General features: G+C 33.5%; 1 protein-coding gene across 1 annotated transcript in view; it reads right to left on the reverse strand.

Annotated features, from left to right (window-relative positions):
- Positions 1 to 19,623, reverse strand: part of LOC118738219 (nephrin-like) — a 44,464-nt gene extending 24,841 nt beyond the window's left edge. Inside the window, exons 1-2 of the mRNA XM_036469142.1 lie at positions 19,499 to 19,623; positions 10,254 to 10,413 (exon numbers count right to left, since the gene is read on the reverse strand). Coding sequence (XP_036325035.1) covers positions 10,254 to 10,413; positions 19,499 to 19,606 — 268 coding nt within the window. The 5' untranslated portion in view covers positions 19,607 to 19,623. The remainder of the gene's footprint in view (positions 1 to 10,253; positions 10,414 to 19,498) is intronic.
- Positions 19,624 to 20,350: the final 727 nt, after the last annotated feature.

A 20,350-nucleotide genomic window follows, 5' to 3' on the forward strand; every position in this document is an offset into this window, starting at 1 on the left:
TCCCATACAACTGATTGTTCAGATATAAAATTTTTCGTTATAACTCCTCCATTTATATAGCTAGGAACATGAAATTCCGCACTGTTTTCAATAATTATTAACAGAAAACTTACGGTGAAAATTAAAAAGATCGGGTAACTATAACCTATAGCTCCCATACAACTGATTGTTCAGATATGAGATTTTTCGTTATAATTCATCCATTTATGTAGCTAGGACCATGAAATTTCGCGCTGTTTTCACTCATTATCAACAGAAGACTTACAGTGAAAATAACAAAGATCGGCTTACTATAACCTGTAGCCCCCATACAACTGATTGTTCAGATATGAGGTCTTTTATCATAACTCCTCCATTTATGCAGCTAGGAACATGAAATTTCGCACCATTTTTGCTCATTATCAACGGAATACTTACAGTGAAAATAACAAGGATCGGGTGACTATAACATATATGTATCTTCCATACATCTGATTGTTCAGATATGGGATTTTACTGTAAAACTCCTTTATTTGAACAGCTAAAACCGATAAATTTCGTAAGATATTTTATAAATAATAATACAAAGTCTACTGAGAAAATCGTCAAAATCTATGCTGTATAAGCTTTATCTCCTATACCACTGATTGTTCAGATACCAGTTTTTGCGATATATCTTCTTTATGTAGGAAACTAAACCCAATAAATTGTGTTACCGGTTTACATACCGATCACATAGCAGTGAAAATCACTTAGACTGGTGCCATATAAAGTATATCTTCCATACCTCTGATTGTTTAGATGCGATTTTTTATATAAGTATGTAACTCCTCTATCGATGTATGCAGATGTATTCAAAAGCAGTAATCTGTCAAAGTAAAATTTGCAGATGTTCATGAAAGGTATGAAGCCTTCGGCATAGCCGAAGACAGCGCTGCTCTTACTTGTTTTTTTTTTATTATACGCACGAAATTCGTAAAAATAACTATACTATATAACTTATTAGGAAAACAAAAACGATTAAATAATCACTTTATTTATAGCAAATATTATATTTTATGATGTTTTTGGAATTTTTATCACATAACGCTAGTTTACATTCCCAGCAGTTCTTCCTCGATTTTCATCTTTTTTCTTTTCCTGTTTATTGCAAATGAAACCACAACCAGTTACTTCGATTCTTCCTGGTGCATTTCGCTCAATTGAAGGGTTTGGCGTAACATCCACAGTAATTTTTTGTACGTTTGTCAAACGATTTTAGATATTGGTTTTGTTAACTCCTCGCTCAATTGACGCATAAACAGCCGTTACTGGTTGATTTTCTTTTGCAGTATTTCATTGGAGCGCATTTTTGCTTTCGTACGAATCGAAAATCATGAAATTTTCCTATCATTTTCTATAAAAAAATTTCAAATTTTCGATTCGTACGAAATCCAGAATATGCCGCATTATTTTTTATAGGAAATAAGATATGAAACGAATGAACTAATATCTATTATATTGCAAAACATCGCTAAAGGCCATCGCAAAAGTCGCCGTTTCGTTGTGTATCTTCTAACCATCTGGTTGATGGTATCAACGCCAGCATTATACTTATGATAATAAGATATTTTTCTTGTGAGTATCGTATGCGGGTTAAAGGGCGGATAAATTTTAAAACCTACTTGAGAAAACGGCCCTAAAAAAGTAAAAATAACCTCATAACTCAAATACTCGTAGTTGCGTATGTAACGTATACGCAACGTCCACCATACACAATCATTTGCACGTTTACCTGCACTCCTACAACAGAACAGTGATCGTGCAGTAAAACCTTTCTCGATCGCTTTGGTAAAGGAAATATTTATTTTATTTCAAGACAAAACTACTGCAAATAAGACCGCAATCGAAATAATAAATGTTTTACTTCCAATCGCAACCTTTATGATTTGGAATGGAGACTTCGAAGAAGCATAATATTTATTGAGCGGAACTTGATGAAAAATGGAATGGACTGTACGGAGCTAAAGGCAGAAAATGTTGAAAAATAAAAAGTTTTCTTTTCCAAACAAAATTGTTATTAAAATTTTCTGTGTCCGATTTTTTAATTAAAAATTATTTAATTTACTTTAAAAAGTCAAGCGTTTAAAAGCAATTTAGAACTTGCTTGAAAATTTTTGCTATGTATGTATGTATCCCAAGAGTTTTCCTTGAACAGTGTTCGCAATGTTCAAAATGATTTTCTTAATTAAAAGAGTAATAGATACATACTCAGCACGTTGCATACCGTTACTCGACGAATTTTTTTTTCCACGTAATTGTTGCAGAAAGCAAGCTGTACGTGTCTATTCGGCGTGCACTTATTACCTGCTGTCATTTTCCTCTTAATGCATTTGAATGAAGAGAAAAGCTACTAGCAAATTTCTCTATCCTGACCATTTTTTTCCTCACACCATTTCCTTATTTCCGCTGGTAGTTTGCTTTTATAAACACGGTTGCTGAATGAAGTTTTCAGAAGCTGCTGCTTTCTTTAGCTGGAAAAACTATAAGGTCAGCAGGAATTTAACTTTCTTAACTCATTCTATTTAATATATGTATGTATGTAGGTATATACATATGTACATTTACATCATGAATACGTATATGTACATTAGGGTGGTCCAAAAATGCATGTGTAAAAGCAAGGTCGGAATTTTTATGCTCTCACCCCCTATTATTGTTCTATACCGAAAAAATTAACCCTCATTTTTTATTTTGCAATTAAAAAATATTTAGAGGTCGCTCAAAGCACTCAAAGTTTTCTATGTATTTTATATGTGGAAAACACATTTTTCGTAGAAATGGTATAGAATTCTTGAAAATCAATATTTTTCGATCGGAAAACTCTGGTTCTTTACAGGAGATTCCTCATAATAATACCCAGTTATTTACTGAATCATTTTCCATAGTAACTATGTGTTATAGGACCGCCAAAACCCCCAAAAAATGCAATGAGGTATAAATTAAAAATCTTAAGCATTAAAATATGAAGAGAACCATAGTTTTCCGATCGAGAAATATTGATTTTAAAAAATTCCATACCATTTCTACAAAAAGTTGTTTTCTCCTTATATAAAATACACGGTAAACTTTGAGCGCTTTGAGCGGGTGAGTGTATCAAAATTCCGACTTTACTTATTTTGGACCACCCTAATGTATATACAGTGTCTGAAGCAAATGACCACGTGTTGATTTTCTTCAAATATTCGTGATTTTTCGTGCTAATTTTTTTGTTATTTTTATATAAAAATATCAAATACCAAAACCGTGTAAATCACCGTTTCAAACTTAATACAAATATTAGGAAAATTCAAAAAAACTTAACCAAAACTTTAACTTTTTATTCTGAACTTTTGAAACGTTTTTGGGCACGCAGTTTTATAGCGCTAAAAAACTGCGTTGATTTTTGAAAATTTTTTTTGGTGATGGATTTTTGCACATTTTTCATATAAGTATCAATTTCTTAGGAGACGAAACGCGGTAGACCGTCAGCAATAAAATTTAAAAATATCAACGCAAACTTTTGTAAATTGCGCTAGTTAATTAGAAAAACACAAAAAGTGGACTCCAAAAGAAAATTTTCAAAAATCAACGCGATGTTTTAGCAGTTTGAAACTTGCACTTCATTAGACTAAAATTGTATGAGTTACAAAACTGCATACCCCAAAATCTTCTAAATATTCAAACTAAATAGTTGCAATTTTGATTAAAATTGTTTCGAATTTTCATCAATTTTGTATAAAGTTTAAAACTGTGATTTATATGTTTTTTGATGAAGCTTTAACGGTATTTTTTATAGAAATATAACAAAAAAAAATTAGCTGGAAAATTGCGAATATTAAAAAAAAAACACGTGGTCATTTGTTTGAGTCACTGTACATGGGCTACGCTGCTATTGTGTGCTATGTTCACTGGCTACTTGAAAAGTCAGATTAAATTCTTAGACAGTTGGTAGAATAATAGACAAATTGAAATATTTCGCTTAGTCTCCTTGTGCTTACTTTCAGTTGCCCCCGAAGCGGTTTAGTTTCTGTTGCAAAAAGTTTGAAAAGTACTGACAAGCCGGCATTAGTTACATAGTAATTGATGATGTCGATATTTTAGTGACGATGAATTTAGTTTTTTTTTAATATTTTTTTTTTTGTGTTTTCTATAGTGGTTAACTCTTTAACTCTACTAATTGTGGGTCTTTTTGGCGTTTTTTTGAAAAAGTCCATTAAGAGCGCAGTCTAGTTAGGGTTCAAATATTCCAGAAAAATAACATGCACTAAAAATATCAAAGTAACCGTTGCTCCAAATTACATAGGTATATTTATTAGCTATATTGCGTGAATGGTGTAATTAGTTTAAATAAAAAAAATAAAAATCGCGTTAATCTACAGTTTTATATTAAAATTTTAATGTTTATCATATGGCGCGCCTTAAAGTAGGCAACCAACACTGGCTAGGTGTAACCAGCAGCAACAAAGATTACAAATACTCATATTCGTTTTTTTTTCTCTATAAATACATTTATTGTGTGAAACTTGCTTACATTTTGTTGCACTTTGTATTTGAGCACTTGAGGTTGCAACAATAGGTTTTCCTTTTGCATTGCAGTTTGTTGCAAATGTTTATGTTTTCGAATATCTAGATAATTCTTTGTTGTGGGATATAAGATATGTTTTGTCTGCTTTCTCTTTCTCTTTTTCTTTTTTATTTTTTCTTTTTCGCATTGCTTCTCATTACACATATTTTTGCTTGTGTATATCGTGTAAGCAACAGTCAAATAATTGAAAAGAATTGTTGGCAATACCCTTGTCAGCAACATATTCTTTTGTTGCATTGCCACCATTGTTTTTGTTTTTGTTTCTTGTTTTTATTTTTGCCAGTGCGCCAAACATAGCATTCATCACTGCCACGAAACGTTGCATTACTTTGCAAAATAATCCAAAATCCAGCGCGCAAATCCGGTAATGCTCTTATCCGCTCATTCTAGGGGTGTGATGGCCGCAGCAGCTGCAGCTTGGACCAAACAAAAATTCGACGATTTACTCTTTTTAATTTTCTTAGTTTTTATTTTCATTTTATTGAATTCGTTGATTTAGCTCTTGTGCTGGTGAGATGCTTTACTGTTATTTTTTTTTATTTTATACACATTTTTGTTTCTTTCATTTCAAAAGCGAATTTAATGAAAAATTTGACTACAATTTTACGCAAAAGATACTTTGCTTATGCTCCGCCAAATTTTCTTATCACCGTTCTGTTATAATCGCCTTCTTTTCCCTTGATACTCTTTGATGGTCGTTCGGACGTTTTGTTTAGCGTCTTAGCTGTCTCTGCTTTTCACGCTTAAGTATACACGTCCTTTCGTCTGGCAACATGTTTGTTATTCTTTCTGTTTTTTTTTTTTGATTAAAAGCTTTTTACGAATGCTAAGTCGTGCCACTTAAAGCTGGCAGTAGCTATGTTTGACAAACTTTTAGACGCCACTCTATCTGCTGTAAGATTCGTCTATCTCGCCGTCTTTCTTTTTAACTGCATCAGTGCAGTTTCCAACCCTAAGTCGCTGAAAAATATTCATTACCATAAAATGCTTTTCTTGCCTTCGGTTTAAGTGCCCGTCTTTCAACGCCTTCGCTGATATTCCACTTGTACTCTTTTCGGTTCGCTTTCTTTTCAACTCAACTGCAGTGACCTCCTCTAGCGCTGTCGTGCTGCTTTAAATGGCCACGGTTACACTTCATTTCATCTTCACTTGCGTTTGTATAATTTCATTTGCACGCACATACTCCTTCATACATTTACTTATACATTCTACACTCGACAGCATTTGAATCATTCGCTCAGTTGTAAGTTTACTCATTCGTTTATTCATTGCATTGTTACTTTTTATTTTTCATTGCTTTGTCCGTTTCTTTTTTGGTGGAATTAAACGGTTACGAATTTTCTGGTGACCCCTCAGGCTTTTCAGTTTGCACTTAAATTTAAGTCTGTGCACAAAACTTATTGCCTGAATATATTGGCCAATTTAATGGCAGTTGGTGCTGGACAAAAGTCCTTATTTATTTCATGAAACAGAAATATATTTATTTGTATTATTTAGGTTTATTAGTTATTATTTTTTTATGTAAATTAAACAGTGAAGTTTAAAAAAATTGCTATCTACCTCACGTGTAGATGTGCTAATGTTCTAAGTGATTTTAAAATTCCAATATTAACATTTGAATTGAAACTGAACACAGATATTCTTGCCAGCCACTCCCACTCTAGAAATTTTTTGAGACTAGTGCTGTAATTTTTCCCTCGGTTAGAAAAAGGTTCTTTGGTATCGAAGAAACAAATTTTTGCATTATCACTTTTTGTTGCTATTTTCGATTATACCCCTGCAGGCATCGTAAATTTGACGAACACAACTGGCATCGAGGGGTCAGTAAGGACCTCAAAACGAAACGTAATAATTCTAAAGGCTTTCATCTCAAATAATATAACATATATATGTATATTCATGAAAAAATAAACAGACGTACATCACCAACTAAAAAACAAATAATACTTGATATGAGATTAAATCTTAATTAGGCGCATTAAGAGAATCACACATTTAGTCGCACGGGGTCCCGAGTCACCCCAATAAAAGTGTTGAAAAAAGAGCTTCACAAATAAAAAGAAACAAAGCTTGTATTATCAAAAATATTAAAGTACTCTACTATCGTAAACCCGAGTCAGCTGACACGATCTGTGTTACCAGAGCGCCAGGTAAATGAAAACTCAACATCGCAGAATGTTTCTGTAGTTGTAGCCTGTAGCGCAGAAATCTTCGGAATTTAGATTTTTCCGTGTCAGCTGATTTCTTCCTTCTATAGATAGTTGCCACTTCGTCAGTTTTGCAGATGGTGAAAAAGTTATAAGTTCCTATTCAAAATACGTTTAAAATATTTGAAATTGTAGTTGAAAAGGCAAGTTTATGAAAAGGCATTGATGAGTGGCAACACTGTAGTAAGCAATACTGAGGGCTCCAGTAATCGACAAAGTACTGCGTATACAGACAGCGTTTAAGTGTAAGTTCTGCGTTCTTGACTAATCTCACCTTAAATAAATCAAAGCAATATTAAATCCCTCTATTATAGTTAACTTTAAGAATGAAAGCATATCTTTGACTTCAAACTTAGATACAAAAATAAAAACTTACCTACCTCTGCAAAATATTATGTAAGTGATCACGTGGGTTCAGGAGTTAAGAGAGTAGCGAGGGGAGTTGGGAAGCTATAATGAGTGCCAGCGCGCTCCAGGCCCTGACTCCATGTACCCAATTAAAGGTTAATAATTTATTTCCGAATACATGTATAAAAGCTATAGTGGTATATATTGAGGTCAGCTTGCCATTTAAGTGTTAGAAAATAAATTTTAAGGAGTTTTTGTTAGTTTAAAACCATTTTTTTTTTTGATTTTTTGAAAATTTCCGCCCTTTAAGTATAGATAAGTAGATATATCTGGTACTAGAGTTCGAAACAATTCTGTGGCGCTATAAAAAACAGACTCGATTTGACGGGAAATATTTTTTAGTAATTAAAAATGATTGGCAATTAGTGTAGCGTTGGTAATGTAATTTACTGGTTGTTTTTTGTTTACGAAACATCGTTTTGTAGAGAAACAAATTAAATGTCTAACAATTTGCGGGGAAATTATTAAGCTGCGGGTAAACCCTTTCAAGTAGATAATCGAATGCTAAATTATTAGCCGAATTTACTAAGCTGCGGTTAACCCCTTTCAAGTAGATAATCGAATGCTAAATTATTAGCCGAATTTACAGTGCTTAGTTAAACGATTGTCAACTTAACCACCAACAAGAGGTTAACTATGAATTTATATTCACAATCATAGGGTTAACTATGGAACTTTATATCGACTGTAAGTATATCAAGTCTTCAAATTAATATTTTTCTATACAAATTTGAAATTATTTTCACAAAAAAGTTTATATTAAATGAATATCAAAATTGTTAGTTAAACTCCTGTCTGTAGTTAACTACGCATTGCGAATTTGGCCCTAAAAGATTTTTTTGATAATGTAGATATGACCACGGAAGTTCGTTACTCATACGCCACGAATACCCGCCTTTCATCAAAATTAATAATACAACAATAAGAATGTATCTATGTAGATATGTATGTAACAAAAAAATTGTTTGAGTTAAAAATTGGTAAGCAAGCGACAGTGACCAATGGTAAGGGTCTATTACCAACAATTCTTCCACTCGAAACTTGTTTTGTGTACAAAAATTTCCATCATAGGAGTTAAAAGTCTACCAGACTTAAATTTTCTTTCCTCAGGTATTTTGAACCATCACGAACTAAAATGGGTTAATATGAAAGTCTGTCGGCCAACGTTCGGCTACGTACTAGGGTCTGCAATGCATTTCCTTTCTTTCAGGCATTTCGGCTATGGCCTTGGAGTAAAAGAGATCCAAAATATCTAACCAATTCCATTGAACTTTCGCTTTTTTCTTCTTACCACTTTTTTTGTAATTTTTTATTCTTAGCATTTTCCAATGATGGAAAGTCGTTCAAAATTAATATTTTTTTCGAAAAAATTTATCAGCACCAACATATTTGAATAGATAAATACGCAGCTTCATTGTGAGTGCCGTGTAGGGTACCATTGATGTGTCGCGAGTCGTTTCGAAAATTAAAAGGCTTTGGGCCGTATGAATAAAAGCAATTGCTTCGCTTTTATTTATGCCCTTCACAAATTACCTAAAATGCAGACCCGAATTGTGCATAAATTCAGAAAAATTTGTCATAGCGAAGTATTTTCGTCAAACCTTGTAATTTGTTGTTGTTTCGTGCAGTTTCGCTTAGTTAGTGTGTTTAGGGGGGGTAGTTGTACCCTTTTTTCTGGTACGAAGCATTGTGAATTGTAAAATGCCTCAATTAAGCATTGAAAGACGTTTGAAGAGGGCCTTTCAAGCTCCACTTTCGGACCCTCTCAAACTAGATGATGAAATCCAAACTTGTTAAAGACTTTGCCAGCTAAAAATGCGGTAACACTGTCGTAGGTTCCAGAACATTTTGAGTCGAAGGCAACGAGGTTAAGGAGTTGACGCGAAAAGGATCCTTAAATGTCCTTTTTGTGGTCCCAGTTGAAAACGTATACTTAGTGGATACATTTTTACCGTAGCACTGGGTAGCGGTGGGGGGTTCTTCAGACGAATTTCTCTGAGCGATTTGATTCTGTTTATACTTTAAAGTGAAGTTAAAACGAAAAAAATAATTTACGTTCATTTTGCATTAAAATCGAGGAATACAGAAAAATTTGGACTCAAAATGAACTTGGGTCATTTGCATTTGGATTTCAGAACCTGACTGAGTAACTGTACTTGTTCGGTTTGTAAGAACGAAAAATCTGGTAGCAATTGAAAACAGTGTTTTTCTTTAGTTTACTTTGCAGGCGTGGGTTTGTGGAAATTGAGTTTCTGCAAATATGAGTGCTTTTTGTTCGAAATAATATAGCTATTTTAGAAAATTATAAAAATATCTGAATATTAGATTACACGTTCTCCTACTAAGGGTTCTTCGCATAAGGCCAGATATGCCGACAATGAATCTGCATTGCTGAGAACGGTGAGCCTACTGCAAAATGGAAAAAAATTTTAGTAAATCCCAGGATCCCGGGATAATTATTTTTGCAACCCAAAATCCGATATTATTTACATACTTGGCTATTGAATACCCTACTTCACCATAGCACAGGGCACCGCCCAAGGGCAGTGGGGATGCCAGCGACTTACTGTTCAATAAGTTCAGTGAGGAGGTATTTGAGAGTGTCATAGAAATGCATATGCCATTAGAAACAAGTGATAAAATGCCTAGCTGGATCCTTTCAAGACCTAGCTAGATGCTCTGAGTTTAAAATCAACATGATTTAAAGTTACCTACGACCCACTAATGCGTCTCAATCATATGGTTTGCCTAAGTCAATGGGACCTTACTAATGTGGCATAGCATATCACGCTAGATTTTAGCAAGGACATAACTAATCGCACAAGGACCTCTTTACGATATTCGTAGCTATTGTCTACATAATGCAACTTCTTATTGATAAATCTATCCCTAAACTATACGTTGATGACCACTATATGGTAAAAAGTGTTCGCAGCACATAAATGTGTATACACTGGTAGATATGTAGGTACTTACGCACGTTCGCTGATCAATATTAACATCAAAGAGCAATCAGTAATGATGAAATCAAATTGTTTTCACTTGATACTTACAGCGTATATGCAACGAAACTGGATTACTGGCGCCCTTTCCCTCCGAATTCACAGCCAAACACGTGTAATCACCAGCGGATGCACGTGAGACACTCTGCAGGACGAGTGATTGATCCGAAAGGATGATGCCAGCTGAAACATTGGAATGCAGTTCCTTGCCCTGCAGCGCCGAATCACAGCCATATGAGCCAAGGATGTGTGTGTGTGTTGTTATAGTTGTTGTAGCAGTATGGCGAAGTGGTAAATTGCAAGTGCATCGTTGCGTAATAGAACCGAGAAGAAAGAAAATGCAAGGAAAATGAGAAAAAGTGCAAAAAGAATATTTATTGTATATTTTTAAATCCGCGTGAAATAACGTGTAACAAATGGTGAAATAAACGCATCAGTGCCAGTGAGACTGACACGCGTGTGATAGTGACGACCGAAGAGCATAGCCGAGAAGACGTCAGGACATGACCAAGGAAAATGGCTGAGCGTATGTGAATATGTACGTATGTGTTCGAGTGTTTGTGTGCACTGATGGCATACTAGTGTTGATGAAAGGGATCATAACGCTCTTTGATTTTAAGAACATTACTGAAGGAAGCACACATATTTACGAGTGTATAGCTTGTAGCTGATGACGAAATGCAAGAAAATGATGATAATCAGGATGATCTGAACTTTCAAGAAGGGGGAAATCATAGGAGAGGTCATGCTATTTGTAAAATAATTATGAAGAAGATATACACATGCGATTTCTCTGGCCGGATATGTTGACAGATACACACATGTACATATTTGTATACAGTAGTATGTTTAACATTTATGTACATGCGTAGATGCCCTTAAATAAAGTAGTGGAAGAAAATTTAGTAAAAAGTGACCAACACTGCATATGTGCAGTGTCAAAATGTATAAAATTATAGAGGGGAAAACCTTAGCTTTCCACTAGGTTCAGAGTTGGGGTTAGTGCACTAAGTTTTGAGTACACTAACTTCTTTACTACTTCTAAAAACTTTAGTGATATTGCTATTCTTTTTCACTATAACTTATTTAGTGGTAGTGAATAAGTTCGCAATAAAATCAAATAGTACAAAGTTTAAATAGTTACTGCATATAAGCTGCAATAAAAATTTGTTCATTCAACTTTCAAAAATTATTGCTCATAAAATTTCTCGAGCCGAAATTTGATACGGTGCATGTACATTAGGTTCATGCCTACATTATTTTGGCGGTTAGGGCTCAGTACGTAATACTTCAAAGAAAGACAGCCTATGAAAATTTGTGTGGTTGTAGAAGTAAACACTGGAAAAATAGGTAAGCACCATACAAGGTCATCCATGCTTTCTTTCAGTTTTAGTACAAAAATTGTCATCATAATCAATGTAATCTACTAGTAAAGCGCAAAATGGACACCTCCGACGATGCATTACGCTGTCAGTTGCAAAATAACGTGCCGCCGAAGTTATCTCCAAGCGCCGAACTACTCCGAGCGACTGCTCTACATTCTACGTCACTTACTTTGTAAAGCGCCTCAAAAGTATATCTAATACCTAATGTACATTTTAAATTCCTACTTATATAAGGCGGCCACCCTTTTGGAAAAGTAAGGGAAATTCGTCAGTGAAGTGCCATATCATATCAGGGGCGGTTCAGGGAATGAAGCACGCTATTCAATCCTCTTCTATGCTAATTGACGCCAATTAAAAATGCAAACTGATGCCAAGTCCTTCTCTAGCAGTAATTTTTATCCTCTGTCATCGCCAGCGGCCGCAGCGTTTTTCATGAATTTACAAAAATTGTATTTTTTGTTAATTTTTCAAATGAATTGTTTTTAAATAATAATTTATTTTTTCAATATTTCTACGCTCTGATGTTGGAGAATGTACTTTGAATGTACTAGCAATATACATAGATGTAATACATATATGAGAAAGCTTATCAGAGCAGAGAATATGCCTTTTTTGCCTTATAAGTATAAGAGTGTGACATATTAAGAAATGAGTATAAAACTTTTTCACCCCTTGCCTTTAATTTGGAATAGAATACGAAAAGAGAAAGGAGCAATCAAAAGGCGACATTTTTTCAAGAAATGAAACCGAAACCAAAACCGTAACCGTTTATAACCGTTTCCAAAACCGAAATCGAAACCAGAACCGTTACTTGACCTTTATAGGAACGAAACCGAAACCTGTTCAAGCACAGGTTTCAATCGGTTTCCAGAAATTTATAAAAAATCAGCTGCAAGATGTAGCAACCAAAATTTTATTTTCTCGGTACCATAACTGTGATGTTTCACAAAAAATTACTTGCATAACAAATTTGTTGACTAGTATGTGAATAGCCTTATATTTAGTTGTTATATGTCGTGATTTATAGCAACACTGATAAATTTGCTGCAATTCAAGGCGGTAGCAGTGCTGCCGCTTTCACTTCAGATGACGAGTCTGATGATTTTGAGTTAGTGCTGTCTCAGTCAGACGCGAATCGTAATTCCGTGGACCGAAACTTCTGAAATTATCCTTCCTGTATTAGCAAAGCAAAGCAAAGACGGCAAGATTCGATTTTATTGATAAGAGCTAATCAAGTGTTTGGCCTACAAATATATTTAAATACATTTATTTGCTTTTGCGAGTAAGATGTGACTATTTAAACAAAAAATTTTTATTATATTATAATATCAACAAAATTTCTGTGAATATCACACTTACTTATATGTATGTACCCTGCAGAAAAAATTATCAATTGATTAAAATAACTAACTTTAAATGAGCTGTAAGGTCGTGCAGGAGTTATGCAGACGTTATCGTGAGTTTTTATCATTACAAGTTTCTATTTAAATGTCCTCCTACAAAAATAATTTCAAAACACATTTTTTTCTGCAATTCGCAGATTCTTTTTCGAATTCAGGACATATAAAATAAAGATCGAAATTTTACATTATTATTTTGATGTTATGTCTGATGGAATTCAAATGTGGGACCACCTACAAAAGAACATGTAACCAAATAAGCAAATATGTAATGTTAAATAGAATAAATAAAAAAATATAAAAATGAGAAAAGAATTGTATTGATATTTATGTCCAAAAGTAGTTAGCTATAAGTTAGTTAACACCTAATCCACAGGAAACCAGGGATCATTATTTTTCGGTCATCACCCTTCAAAAGTAGTTAGTTACGGCCAAGGGAAATAGTTAATAAATAGTTACCACTAGTCGACTGCTAGTTAGTTGATATTTAGCTACAAACTAGTCCCATTTCCTGCAGGGTATGTATATCAAATACCTTTCAGCAACAACTCCCATTATATAATAAATAATATAATAAACAAATTTCTGAATTTAGATCTAAGCAAATGTGATGGAGATTATTAGATTGTATTGATTGGAATATGGTTATTAGATTGTATTGTATAATGGTTATAAGATTCAGAGGTGATTTCTTTACATAAATTAAAATTAATCACAATGTTTAGCTTCGCCAAAAACAAACCTTGGAAGGTAAATTATTATTTAATAAATAATTAGTTTTTTTTTGTCAAACTTATCTTAATTTTTGTATTCCAAAACCGAAACCGGAGAAAAACAGAAACAAATTTTAAAGAACGAGAACGTAACCGAAACCGGAACACTTTGCAAAACCGAAAGCGAAACAGGAACACGACATATTTTGAATCGGTTTCATTGTACCTTCCATTTTTTGGTAGAAACGAAATCATCATAGATAAGTGTTTCAATTTAATGAAACGTTTCTGTGCTCCACTAACATTACCTGAAATCGGCTGAAGGAATATTTTTTTTTCAATATTCGATTCTTAATTTTAGTGGTCCATTTTTTTATTTCGCTATGACTATTGTATAGTTAGCCTGATATTTTGCAATTCACCACAAAACATCAAAAGTAGTAGTGAAAAATGTTTCATTACTATCATTAGCTACTAGTGTAAACTGAAAATGTAGGGTACTACCCCCAACTAGCGATATGTATGTCCGCTTGATGTCCAAAATATATGGCGATTTTATTTGTTCGAAATACATATACAATTTCTTTTTGTAAAAATTTGTTTTTTTTTTTTTGCATTTTCTTGTTAAATTTTTATATGCAAATTGAATTCGGTTGTGTTTTTGCCTAAAATTACTTGTTTATAACTATTGCATTGAATGGAAGAGAAAGGACATTTCCCGCATACATGTTAGTTTTGCACTACGTGTAGGATAAGTAGCCTTTGGCTAATATTCTCTGCGTAATGCTTTGATTTTGGCTTTGTCAGAAGCCCACAAGACTACTGGGAGAGGCCTGTGCAGCACAATATTGAAGAAGAAGAAGTTCATTCAGAAATTGACCAACCTTTGACGAGCCAATGAAGAAGCACATTTTGAATTTGTTTTGGAATATGTCTTGGGTGTAAATGAAAGTAGGTACGTATATTGACGGCTGAGTGGAAGATCGACCTATGTATCTCAGTAGCCCTATCTCAACTTAAAATATGTTGAAAATATGTTGAGACAGGGCGTTTTGAATCGGCAGCTGGGATAAGGTATTTTTTAATTCAACTCTGAAATAAGGTGTTCTGAAATCAAATTCCAAGATAGGGCGTTCTTCAACCAAATTCTGAAATAGGACGTTCTTGAAAAGATTTATGATATAGGGAGTTTTGAACTGATTGCAGGGATAAGGCGATCTTCCACTCAGTCACCGATGTGTTATGGACCTTGTAAATTTAATTGAGAAAACAAGAAGATTTTCAGAAATCTTAAGATGGATGATTGTACTCATTACATACACTTTGAAACATAATACCGGCCGATTGCACTTGTGTAGCTAAATGTTTCTATCGACATTGAGATTAAAGGAAAAAATGCTGCAAAATTGGATAAGCAACTGAGGAACGCAAAGTATGCAACTAAGTCAAGACAAATCCCTAAATCTAATAATTTTGTTGTTTAACTTTTCAGTAGGTAAATTAATAAATCCCGACTTTGCAGGCTTTAAATTGGGATTAGTTAGTTTGGCAACATTTTCCATAAATTTCCACTGTATTTGTTTGTGGTATGTTTTTGTTCTTTCATGCGATTATCTAAAAAAGAAAACTGCATTCAAACTTGTTTAAGAAAAGTACAACTTAAGAAGTGAATCTCTTTAGACCCCTCGTCTTCACGTGTTAAATATTGTTTTTTTTTGTATTGTTCCTTTTTTATGTGGAAAATCATATGCCTATAAATTAAAACGGATGTTTTTTAAATAATGTTTTTTTAGCATGTAAGCGTCTACTGGAAAAAAAAATACTAAAAAGCTTAATTTCGAAGCGAACTTTGCTTACTCACGTTTTTTGCAAATATAATTTTCTCAAACAGCCTTAGAAAAAATATAAAAGAAATTTTTTAGTTTTTTTTATAGTGAATTGCATTTAAAAAATGTCTAAATACATCGCGTTCTGAAACTTTAATAAGTTTTTGCTTCTTCTGTAAAGCAGCGAAAATGCGAGTTACGTCCTTTCCATACTATACTAATGTTTCCCTTGGGAAAAACACGATATGTTGCAAGATTCAAAATCGGTGCAAAATAATATTTAAAGTTATAGGCCCTAAAATTATTCAAAAAGCTGCAAAGATATGTTTAATGGCTTCTACGTGCAGTCAACCAAATGCCAAATAATTTTGTGTAGAAGAAAGGATGTAACTCTACAACGGGTTATATAACTAATAGATATGTATGTAGATTTCTCACCGTACCATCGCCTGCGAAATGTGTCATCGCCAATGATTAAAGACCCGTAAATCTTTCGCACAACCTTTCTATTTCTTTCGAAAGTGTGGGTTACCCTGTGTTATTTGTTCACAAAACACTTAAAAAAAAACTTAGTCCAAAGCGTTCAAAATTTCTTAAGAACTTCATTAACTCTATTTAAATTTATTTTCCAGCGTATTGTAAGTAAATTTTTCAACTTTTTAGTGCTTATCTCACCTGCTTTCCGGATCTGGTTATGGTAATAAAACGATTTCATAGTTATTGATTTGAGCGTACTTTTTTACCTACTGTAAAAAGAGTTACAGTTAAGCAATTTTAATAATTAAAGGGGGAACATTTGATGTTACGAATGTCATTACCATTAAACTACTTACTATTCCAAGTAGTTCGCTACTAAGAACTAAATAAACAAGTGCACAAGAATACATTGTGCCTCAGCCATGTTTTCATATTGCTGTAGTTTAACATGCCTGCATATTTATGACTTACATCTCCTTCTTAGGTTTTAATCAAACTTGCTGCCAGAATCAAGAAAGCAGTTATCATTTTTGTACAAGGGCAAAAAAAAGGATACAAGCACATAGAATCACTATGAAAAAAATTTCGAGTTAAATAAAGGATTACCACATCACTTGCCATTCCAAGTCAGACAAACGAATGGAAATGACGTAAAGTAAACTCAAGATGAAGCCTAAGAACGCTTGGGCAGTAGGTAGCAAAAAATGTTATTCTAGATGGAAAAATACTTGTACAGACATACTCCTGCCTGAAGTTTAGAAATAAATGGATTTATACCAGTTGTTTTTTGGTAAAGCCTACAGACTTCCCAAACACCACATGGTCGGTATAAATGATGAAAATTTAGTAGTAGTAGCTAGGCAGAAAGGTTGGTAGGCCAACAAACCGGCGAACCTAGTCTGGATTTAAAGACAAACTAAAAAAAAATAAAATAATTTCCACTAAATGTCTTATCCTATGTTGTACCAGCTGTGTTTGTATGTATATATATATACATAAGTAAAAACATACGTAGAAATGTGCCTATTAGATTTCTTCTTGTATATTGGAAAGTCCACACGAAATCGTGTATACATATGTAAATATGTGCAATGTACATACATATCTATTCAAAAGAACTGAAAAAAGAAAACAGTGAAGACTTTTATTAAAGCGTCTAGCAAGTGTGCGTTTGCATTAAAAAGCTGTCTACTGGAATCCTGTGCACACCTATCAATGCATGTATATATGTACATACACTAGGGTGGTAATAAAAAAGTTTAAAATGGTCAGCTCTCACCCCAAGCATTTTTCTAAATGAAAACACATTAAAAAGCCTAAGTTCGGGTGAAGCCGAAAATTAAATAAGTAGCCGGCGAAAGTATTAAATATAGTTTTCAACCTTTCTGAAAACTACAGTTACATGATAAGCAGAGTGGTTTTTGCCCTATTTCTAACGATGTCGATAGTATTTTCATTTAGTCTTAATGGGATAACCTTATACAGTTATAACTGGGCGGTTCTACGCCCATTTTATAAAATTCCATAATAATGTTATTTATTTTTAAAGTATTGTTGTGAGATCAACTTTGAGTAGATATGCATCCTTAATCTAATCTATGTTTCTAAAATTTACCGTTATATTAAAAGTAGGCGTAATTTTAGTCCGAATTCAAAAATTTTCAACATTTTGCTTCTATATGGCAAGTACAATAACTGTACCGAATTTGGTATAAATCGATCAAACGGTTACCGAGATACACATATGTGGTCATAAGTGGGCGGTGCCATGCCCATTTTCTAAAATGTTTATGCAAACGAATTTTTTTCTGAAGTGTTATTGCAAACATCATTTTTGAATAAATTATAAATTAGCTTCAGTATTTATTGATTTGTCGAAGATTTCGTATTTCCCTAAATTACCGTTATATGTTATGTGGGCGTGGTTATTATCCGAATTGAAAAATTTTCAGCCATTTGGTATGTTTTCTCAAGACCAACAACTGTACCATGTTGGGCAAAAATTAGTGTAGCGTTTACGATGATAGTTAAACGCATGTAATCATAAGTGACCGTGGCTACGCCTATTTTCCAAAATTGTTTAGTACTTTTATTTTCCACCTAAAAATCATTGGGAATATAAATTTTTACGGCTGTTTACTTGCTGCTACAAAGAACCTTTATGTGAACGAAGTTATAATACCCTTGTGCACAAGTGTAAAGCAAAACAATGTTAAGCTTAGTATCCAGCTCTTAAGAAAACGGTCAAGAAAAAATTGCCATTATTTCGCGTGTGTGTCCAAGGAATTTTGACATTTTTTATACCTCACAGCCTGTTGCCTCACTCTTTCCTCAAGAAATAATGGAACGGGCATATATTTCTGTTGCAAACCTGGGTTGCCTTGTGCTCTTTTTTCACAAAAAACTTTAGAAAACCGTAGTAGAAAGCGTACTAAATTTCTGAAGAACTGCGTACTGCCTTAAGGAAATTTGACTCAAGAAAATTTCTTAGCCATTTCTTGTACGTCATTTTATATGGAGTTTTTGCTTTTCTTAAGAGCTGGATACTAAGCTTTAATTAGGACTGCCTGGAATCCCATGAAGTTTTCCATGTATTTTTTAAGGGAGAAAAACTCTTTGTTCGTACAAATAGTATAGAAGTCTTGAAAATCAATACTTTTCGATCGCAAAACTTTCTTTCTCTTCAGGAGACTCAATTAATTTTCTTTACCGTTATTAATACTAGAGATTATTTAATACTAGCGATTTTTATGGTTCCATCCATTGCATATTTTGGGGATTTTAAAGGACGTTTAAAAAACAGTTAGTATTGAAGAATCGTTAAATTAACAATTGGGCACTATAATTGGAAGCTTCTCAAAGATAAACAGAGTTTTCCGATCGAAAAATATTGTTTTCAAGAACTCAATATCATTTCTAGGAAAAGGTGTTCCCGCCCTATATAAAATACATAGAAAACTCCATGGGCTTTCAGACGGTTCTAAATGTAATTTTTTTAATAAAAAAGATATATTTTTCCATTTACAAAAATCCTAAGCTTAACTTTGTATACCTTTTCTCCACGCATGCACATTAGGACCACCCTAACTTACATACATATGGACATAAATGTCGCTGCACATTAAAATTTGTACTTGTATATGTAAATATGTGCATGCTATATACAAACATATTTTTTTTTAAGTCGTACATAAGTACTTATGTATAGATCCATATATAAAAGGATCTAGGTATGCAATGAATTGTAAATCCTTGCATACATATTTTTTGTGTATTTGCTTCACGGCTGGCAATTTTTTTGCTGTAGAGTTTTTGTGCGATGCGTACATACTTACAACCATTTGTGTTACACATTTCACTTAAGTGCTTTAATGGTTTAATGTATGTATTTTAACTTGTTAAAAAAGGAGATACAACTCCTTTTTGTAACTTTTCTTACATTCGTGTAAATGTTCTGAGCTTTTTCGTTTGCATATTTTACTTTTTGGTACTTACGTTATGAAACCACGACATTTTGTATGGCTTTGGATTTGATTGTATGACGCATTCAAAGTAAACGTCATCGCCTTCCTTTATGTCATCTGGATTCAATGAAGAACCCATTTTGAGATGAGCTGTTGGCTGATCTATAAAGAAAGAAAAAAATTGGTTCAATGAACAGGCAATCGTGGCTTTATTAATATTGTACTATGAAATGATACATATACTGAAATCAAAAAGTAAAATAATATACGAGACTGTACTTATTTTCCACTTAATAATAGTTCACAAAAATAGCATAGTAGGAGATTACAAGTTAACTTCCTGAGCTGAGCTGTTCATATATCGCGGCGAAAAGTTCGAGCATGCAAAACCAAATATTATTTAATGACGAAAGCATGCATTCTTATTGGAATTTCAAAATGCTTTGGCATTTTCCACGAAAATCGATCCTGAGCTAAAAATTATAGAATAGACCCTTTAGCAGTACATAGTCTTACCGAGCGTGTTGTGCGAAAGCTTAAAGCTCAACGTTAACAAATTACCTGGACTTTATCAGCGTGGCTTTTCAAATGTTGGTGAGTTTATCGGGCAATTGGTACTACAGGCTTTGAAAAACTTAGTCATGGAACTATATTCAGTTGAACAACGAGTAAAAGTGATCCAAGCGGTGATGTTGATAAAAAAAAATCGTAATGAGCGATAAGGCCAATTTTCATCTAAACTGCAGTAATCGGACCGTACTTCTTCAGAAATGATGCCGGTATCATGGCAGGATAAACAATTACTTTGGTATGAACTACATGACATGGGCGTTGACTTTTTTATTCCAGAGTAGGGGAGACAGATAACATATTTAGTTATGGA

Source organism: Rhagoletis pomonella, unplaced genomic scaffold (genome assembly GCF_013731165.1).
Source record: "Rhagoletis pomonella isolate Grant_MI unplaced genomic scaffold, Rhpom_1.0 Rhpom_scaffold_00004, whole genome shotgun sequence".
NCBI classification, from domain to species: Eukaryota; Metazoa; Arthropoda; class Insecta; order Diptera; family Tephritidae; genus Rhagoletis; species Rhagoletis pomonella.